Source organism: Crocuta crocuta, unplaced genomic scaffold, assembly GCF_008692635.1.
Source record: "Crocuta crocuta isolate KB4526 unplaced genomic scaffold, BGI_CrCroc_1.0 scaffold111, whole genome shotgun sequence".
Lineage (NCBI taxonomy): Eukaryota > Metazoa > Chordata > Mammalia > Carnivora > Hyaenidae > Crocuta > Crocuta crocuta.
The window spans coordinates 3120085-3128626 of NW_027527611.1; the positions used below are offsets into that span (position 1 = coordinate 3120085).

Genomic DNA, 8542 nt, shown 5'->3' on the forward strand with positions numbered 1-8542 from the left:
GTCCACTGCCACGGTCTCCTCGCAGGTAACACTCTCCTGGGCGGCAAACTGGCCGAGGGAAAGCCCCCCGCCCACACGCTTGGCAATAAGCAGTAAAAGTACCGACAAACCACTGATCAGAGCGCTTGAAATGGGAAGGGCAGCTGCGGAAAACACAAAGCAGGCCTATGGAAACGTCCAACGCTGGAAACCGAGGAAACGCCAAATGGAGAAAAGAGCGATCGCTGTCCGCCTCCTAACCTGCCTGCGCCCACACTGGGGAAGGGCAGAGACCCCGCCCGCTTCCCAGGGGAGAACGGCCCATGCAGGGTGAGCACCGTTCAGAGCACAAGCACAAGTTCTCAGGACGTGTCCCAAGGCGATAGACACAGACGCACGGTGACGATTTCACTCCAGAATTGTCCCAGGGGCGCCCGGGCAGCTCAGTGCATTAAGCTTTTGACTCTTGACTTTGGCTCAGGTCATGATCTCAGGTTCATGGGTTCAAGCCCCGTGTCAGGCTCTGTGCTGGCAACACAGAGCCTGCTTGAGACTCTCTCTCTCTCTCCTTCTCTCTCTGCCCCTCCCCTGCTCTCTCTCTCTCTCTCTCTCAAAATAAATAAACTCTAAAAGTAAGAATTGTTCCTAATGGGAAAAATAAAAATCAACTCGAGCCCAGAGACTGAGGGCAAATACAGACCATCCGCAATGGGCTCAGGGCCCCAGGGCCGACAGCGTCAGACAGCTAGCATCTTGGACATGGGCGTGCCTTGTGCCAAGTGAAGAAAGGAGATTTCTAGGTGAACACATCTTCCCTGTTTTAGCGTATATGCACATACACAGAGATACACTCTACAGCCAAGAGGTAAGAGTAATTTTTGGGTGAGAGAAATTACAGTTTGGGGTGTTATTTTTTGGTTTTGGTTTTTTTGGTTTTTTTTTTTTTTTTTACAAAAAACAGACACTACATTTGTACAAGAAAACAAAGTTATTTGTATATTTTCAACTTTACAAGCAGGCATATCTCTAGCTTGACTGACAGGCTCAGGAGTACTCTGTCCCCCAAAGTACTCTGGTGCACACAGTAGGACTTTGCCCCCCTGCTAAGAGGCGAAGTCCCACTGAGCAGCACTCGGAACAGAAACGGGGCCAAAGTGCCATCAAGGGGCGCCTGGGGCTCAGCTCAGCGTCCAACTCCTGGTTTCAGCTCAGGGTGTGACCCCAGGGTCGTGGGGTCGAGCCCATGCTGGGCTCTGTACTGACAGCGTGGAGCCTGCTTGGGAGTCTCTCTCTCTCTCTCTCTCTCTCTCTCTCTCTCTCTCCACCTCTCTCCCTCTCTGCCCCTCTCCCCTGCATACTTCTCTCAAAGAAAAATAAATATTTTCAAAAAAAATTTTAAGTATCATATAAGTAGAAAATTTAAAAGATTGTATCACTTTTTGTCTCTTTCCCAGAGGAACTAGCACATTACCTGATATGCCACAAGTACGATAAAAATATAACGTGATTTAATACAAAATACAATTCCAAAGTGGACCACTCCGGAAAGGAGTGAGACGGGATGATAAAGTCATTGATGTGCATGCAGGGGGATGTCTCCCCAGTCCGCAGGCCAGGAGGGGGCTCCTCACGCCCGGGTCTCTGACCTCAGGCCTCCAGAAGTGAGGGAGGTGCATGTGACCTGTAAGCCACCCAGCGGTGGTGTCTGCCTGCGCAGCCGGGACAGACGAAGACCGCAGGCACGCACGGCAGGAAGCTGTCCAGGCTCGGGGGCCTGGGGGCCTGTCCGTCCCAGGCCAAGTCCCTCGGGCGTGTAACGTGTAGGAATAAGGCACCGGCTTCCTCTTGGGTAACGGAGCCCAGAAGATGTGACCGTGACTGTGGACAGGGCGCCCAGCTCAGCGAGGCCCCCGAGCACCGCGCGGCCCAGCTCGCCGCGGGCAGAGGCCCGTGGCTGGTGCCCGGCTCAGGCGCTCTGCACACACAAGTCAAGGCCAGGAAACAGCCGCGCCACCTGATGCCAGGCCTTCCTCGTCACCAGGAAATGCTCCCAAGCTGACACCACTCTCCTTGGGGGAAATAATGAAAATTCTCCTCAAATCTATGCTGTTCACTCCAGAAGGAGAAAACTAGAATCCTGGAACTTAGTGAGGCCTCGTGTCTTAAATTAGCACTGCAGAGGGTAAGTTAAATCCTGTCTGTCACCACAAAGCGGCTCCCTCTCCCTCCCTCAGCTCTGCTTGGACTGGACGCGTGGTCCGTGCCTCGTATTTGGCGAATCGTCACATTCTGGGACATTTCTTACACTTTAACAAGGCACGGCTTTGTGTTTCTATGTTCCCGCAGCCACACTATAAACCCCCGTGGGCAGGGGAACAGACGCCAGCCAGACTCACCGGCTGCACAGAAAACCAGATTGCGTTAGGAGCCCAGACAGGAAGAGAACCGGCTCGTGCTGTCCCCGCGCCATGCAGGACAGCCGTGTCCCTGGGACAGAGCGCGGAGTCTGTGCAGGAAACACCTGGAACACGCCCCAGGTCTCGGCGGCCACGTGTCGCCGGGAGCCACACCATCCCTGCCTCGGGTCCCGACGGAAGTAGAGTGTCACACTCAGAAGAGAGTCCAACATGCATTAAATGCCCGGGGCTGTCTTAGCCAAGGAGGAACATGAAGATAGAGATGCCTCGCTTGTTCTTTTCAACCCCAGGAAGGCCCTTCTTCTGCAGCTATCCAGGGTCTGTGACTCCTCTCAATCCGGGCACCCATGTTCACGTCCCCACATCCCAGGGTGAAGGTCAAGGTCCAGGGCAAGTTCTCCCCAGTCTCCCCGCCTGCTTTGCTGTCTGCGGTGACCGAGAGGAGACACGAATGCCAGATCCACACTGACATCTACAAGTCATTCTCAGCCCTGTGAGGCCAAGACCAGGGTTATGTGGCGCTCCCGGGGTGTACCTGGTCGGGGCGTTTGTCCCCGCACGCACTCACCGTCTCGGTACCACTCGGCACGCGGCTGCACCCTCTTCAGCTCCGGCGTCACCAGCAGCGTGCACTTCAGAGTGAGGGTCTCACCTTCTCTCCGGAAGGTGACTCCGAATTTCTCCAGAAACTGGACATCAAAGTGCATGTAGGGAATCACGGACGAAGGGGGCACTGTGCAGAGAGCGGGACAGGGTCACAGCGGCAGGTGCCAGCCCCACAGCTCTTACTGAAGCAGACACAACTTTAACAAACTAGAACCCGGGGATGGGGCCAGGGAACGGCTCCTGAGGTCCCTTCCAGCCCCACCCCTGCCTCAGGGCCGTCCTCCCCGGGGGTCTGCGTGGTCCTTGGAACCCAGGGGGCCCCTCAGACATCTCCCAGACACACACATTCTTGGGCCCCCGGCCTCTCCACGTGTTGGCCCTGAACTTGTCCTGCTCACCTATTAATCGTCTTCAACAACCCTGAGGGAGGACACAAGCCAGTCCAACACGGATGGCCCAGAAATGAGGCAGAGCCAAGTACACACAAGTCCAGCGGCTGCAGAAAGGCTTCCGCCGGCCCCAGGCACCTGACCTGAGGTCGGGTCTTCAGGAGCACTTGACCCCTGCCTCTCCGTTCACATCTCCCCCTCCACTTGGGGTAAAATCAAAACTGCCGTGGGGTCGCACCACTGCTCTTTCGGATGGCAGGTCAGTCCTAACCTCGTCCCCAAACCATGAAAAAGCCAGAGTGAGTCACTGAGTCAGCATGCCCAGTCCTGGTCCTGGGGGTGCTGCAGACACGGCTCCCTTCCCCACGCTCCCCTACTCGGGCCGGCCCAGCGTCCAGGCCCTCGGGCTCGACACCAGCCCTGGGACTCGGGAACACTCGACTTCAGGTCACCTTGGAAACGGGCCTACGGGTGGCCTCCAGTCCCCCAGCCCCACAGAGGGGCTGAGGGCACGGCACACGTGTTCTCGGTGTGAGGGGAGTCGGGGAAGCTCTCACAACGGGTGAGTGAGAGAGCTGGGTGCGGAGTCCCACAGGCTCCGGGCATCACACATGGCAGGCTGGGCAGCACCCGCCAGTTAGAGGCAGAGCCCAAGCCGGCCTCTGAGCACCACGCCACACTCATCATCACTCTGATCAACAGTGGCTCTTTGACATCAGTGGGCAACTATGGCAACAGAATGCATTCAGGTCAAGGATTTGGATTCGGCTTTTCCCCAAGACAAAAATGTTAAAGTCCGTCAATTTCCCCAGTATGTGAAAATTCCACCTAGCCACGGAATCACGTGGGGACAGCCTGTCGGCATGCTAACGCCACCAGCAAAGTCGGAAGAGTCTTCTGAAATATGGTTTTAAAAAAGGAATCGAAGGGCACCTGGGTGTCTCAGTCAGTTAAGCCTCTGACTTTGGCTCAGGTCATGATCTCATGGACTGTGGGTTCGAGCCCTGCATCAAGTTCTGTGCTGACAGCTCAGAGCCTAGAGCCTGCTTCGGATTCTGTGTCTCCCTCTGTCTCTGCCCCTCTCCCGCTCATGATTTGTCTCCCTGTCTCAAAAATAAACATCAAAAAATTTTTTTAATAAAAATAAATAAAGGATTCAACCCTTAGGAAATAACTTCTTAATTCCATGCTGTGTCGCTACCCATTTTTCTGCACAAACAGGAAAACAGTGGACTTACATCCAATCGGGAGTCCCACCGAGTGGAACGGCTCCTCATCTCCGTGGAACCCTGCAAGACAAGCCGGTGAAGGGCACGGAGGACGGAAGGCGCCGAGGCGTGCCCGCACCCCGGGAGGACAACTCACGTCTCACGACCACGGCAGCGTTGGTCGACACCTGCCCGTACCCGTTCGTGGCCACGGCGGAGTAGGTCGCTGTGTCGTCAAAGTTTGCCCTTGGAGGAGACAGAGCAAGGTCACACCCTAAGTGCACCCTGGGACCATTCGCTGCTCTGCAGGGGCCGGTGACCCAGAGTGGAACACAGGTTCCTCGAAAGCCTTGTGTGTGACCTACATCCCTTGTTCGTGAGTGATTTAAGAACAAAGCCAGCTCTATCCTTGGAACAAGGTGTTAATTATAGACACGGCAAGGTCTGATCCCAGACCACGACTGGCTTCGTCCTTGAGGGAAACAGTATGTACAGACCCTTGTGAATCATCTGTTTCATTCTCAAGGAAAGTCCACAGTCCCCTTGATTCAATTTTTCTTCCTCTATAGAATCCGCGGCTTTGTTTTGCCAATGGGAAGTCTCCACTGACCTCCACCACCGGGAAAATCAACTCCACCTCACTCGCTACCAGCAGCTCCCATGTGTAGGGGACAGTACGTCCCAAGCCCCAAAATAAGATGATCACCTGGATAGGAAGCGCCCACCCCAAGGCGTTTCAAAGGTGTCGAACTGGACCACCCAAGGCAGCCATCCACAGAGTCATGCGGAGGGTGGAGGCCCACCTCCAGAAAGAACCGTGCCCCAGCAACGACCAGACCCCAGCGTCTCCAGGCCAGAGCCCCTCTGTACCCCCCCAAAATGGATTTGGAACAAGCTGAAGCTTCCCAGCAGGACACACAAAGTGTCCCTGAGACCAGGGATGTAGGCAGGAGGAGCTTTTTACGTAAATACTTTTACGTTAGAGTGTTTTGTCTGATAGCATCCTGGAAAATAAGCACTGTTATCTATCATGATGGTGAGAAGCTGATACTTGAAGAAGCCGGGAAAAGAAGGTCCGTGTAAGTCTAGAATCTGCACCCTTTCCGGTCCTTTCTGCAACCTCTCTGAGAAGCTGGCTGGGGGACCACGATACTCCCCTGGGAAGAGAAATGGCACACAACACCCCTCAGAAAGAGAAAGCTCACTCACAGCTTACTTTGAAGATGCATCACGGAGCCAATGCCCCAGAGACAAGCCCATTCTTGAGGGAAGCTGGTAACCTTATTTTCTTCTCTATTCCACTTGGAGCTGAGACTATTTTCTTTAACCAAGATGTACACGCTCTCTCTTCCTGGAAGAGCTCTTCCCTTCTTCCACGAAGCTCGGTTTCAATTTGCCAGGTGATGCCACCTGACCGGTTTACCTGCCACCACTCAAGGGAGTCGCCCAGGTCCGTCCTGTGCATGTTCAAATGAGGTGCCCTGTCGCCAGGGCCACCTCATAGCAGCAGGGGCTGGGCTACGGAGCCCGTGAACGAAGCCACGGTTCCAGTCTGAACTTGGTACAAGCCACTTTGCCAGGCACACTCCGCCTACACGGCAGGTGTCCCCGGACACAGAGTGACAGGGAGGAAACACACAAGACTCCCATGGGAAGGTGCTTTCCCCACCACTAGGCATTAACATCCTGTGGAGACGAGCGTGCGTACATGTTGCCCCACGGCACGCTGGCCCTGGGAGCCCATCGGGAGCAGGCTCGGGGCTGGGGTCCAGGCAGAGGCAGGGTCACCTCTTGTCCTTAGCCCCCGCCATTGCTTGAATTATTATTGGGTCTTTTTGCCCATGCGCTATTTCTTCTGAACAATTAAAACATTATATTTCTTTTAAGTTTACGTATTTATTTTGAGGGAGAGAGGTGGTGCAGGGAAGGGGGCAAAGAGAGAGGATCCCAAGCAGGCTCCACACTGTCAGTGCAGAGCCCAACACGGGGATCCAACTCACGAACCACAAGATCATGACCGGAGCCAAAATTAAGAGTTGGACGCTTCACCAACTGAGCCACCCAGGCGCCCCAAGCCATTTTACTTTCATAAATGCATTCTGCACACAGGAACGTATCCTTCCTCTGGGATCAGCCCCACACCTTTCTCTAGGCAGCACCCCCACTGGCAATGTCACAGCACAGCCAAGGTCACAAGGAGAGACACACGGCAGTCTGAGAACCGCGGGGCCACAGTGTCCCGACCTGGAGCCTGGGCCGCAAACACGGTGACCAAGTCTCAGAGGAGCGATGCGCCAGAGACAGACATCTGCACAGAGCGCGGTGGGCGGGGCTGGGCTGGCCGTGACCCTGTCCCTGCCCCAGGTCCCGAGTGGGGAGACCAACCACTGCACGAACACGGAGTCTCACAGAGCGGAGTGGAGAGGCCACTTAGCGCTGTCTGGTCGGGCACCATGAGTCCCTTTATCGTGCTTCTCAAGCTGTGCCCTCCGGGTTTTCAAACTCAATCTTCCCATTTTTTCTTAAATATATATTTTAGCAGTTTTAAAACTGCAACAGGGGAGCCTGGGTGGCTCAGGGGTTAAGCGTCCAACTTCAGCTCAGGTCATGATCTCCCGGCTCATGGAATCAAGCCCCGTGTCAGGCTCTGTGCTGATGGCGTGAGCCTGCTTGGGATTCTTTCCCACTCTCTGCCCCTCCCCCCACCCTGTCTCTCTATCAAAATAAATAAAACTTAATAAAAAGATTGTTAAAAAGGTGCAACACAGGCACTGAACAGACGGGTGGCAGACAGGTCAGACCCGCGCCTCCGTTCCATCCGCCGCATGAGCTCATCCACTGACTTGGTAACGAATGAACAGTATCTGCCTTAAACTTCTCTAGTACGGCCACCAAGCACCCACACCTCACTCAGGTGACTCTGCCAACCAAATAATGTATTCGAAAACACCTTGTAATTGATGGGACCATCCTTCACTCGTACATTATTAACTAAAACACATTAGCGGAATTTCTGGGCCCAAGTTCAAAGACGCTTCCCTATTCTCTCCGTGACTAAGGCCCTCTCCTCTGCCTCCACATTCCAACAAAGCGGCACAGATTTCTAAGTGTTTTGAGAACTGCAATTAATTGCTCTTTCATTGCTCCGTGAGTGGAACAGCCAGAAGGGATAGAGGAAGGGAATGAGCCTTGTGACAGTGGCTGGAAACAACTCGGAGCCCAGGAGAAGGGAAGGAAGGGGCAGGAAGCATCCTACAGAGCAAGATCTGCCCAGAGGGCGGCTTCCACAAGGCTTTGGGCTCCTGTCTCAGGCGAGAATAAGACAGAAGACGCAGAGGAGAGTCCTCTAACGCATTAGCACTGACGGCTGTCAAGGGACCAATTAGCACTTAGTACTTAGTGGCAGGGAGGGGGCTGGGGAGGAGGAAGCCGGTACTTAGGAGCTGGAACCTTCTTCATGTGTGTATGTGCTCGAGTGCATTTATCCAGAACAGGGTCCATGGCGCTCGGCCGGGGTGCAGGAAGTCCACACCCCCGGGTATTCAGACGCCTGACTGAGGGCCACCGTCCTGCGGAGAGTGTCCCACGGAGGCAGCGCAGCACCCAGTGGGTGCTGGTGAGGCAGCACTTGCACTTACATTTACTATCATCTCGTTGGTTTTGTGTTTCTCCTTTGCAAAAGTTTTCTATTGTATAAAATACACAGGGACATCGAGAGGTTGTGAGTGTCCCTGCGTGTGCGGGGCCCCGCTCACACGTGCTGCCCGGTGCTGGTGCGGCGTGCGGGCTGCAGGGAGGACGGTGTCCAGGGCCCTGGGGCAGCGGGTGGCCAGGCCGGGCACACAGACTTGGAGAAGAATGTGCCTGACTCAGAATTCTGTCCAAGCTCTGACAGGCCAGCAGGACTGTGTCTCCTCCCCGAGGCTGCCCGGGAGGAGGCTTT

General features: G+C 54.9%; 1 protein-coding gene across 1 annotated transcript in view; it reads right to left on the reverse strand.

Moving 5' to 3' along the window:
- Positions 1-8542, reverse strand: part of MYOM2 (myomesin 2) — a 60157-nt gene that overhangs the window by 42460 nt on the left and 9155 nt on the right. Inside the window, 3 exon segments of the mRNA XM_077771892.1 lie at positions 2965-3129; positions 4630-4680; positions 4757-4845. Of these exon segments, the coding sequence (XP_077628018.1) occupies positions 2965-3129; positions 4630-4680; positions 4757-4845 (305 nt within the window).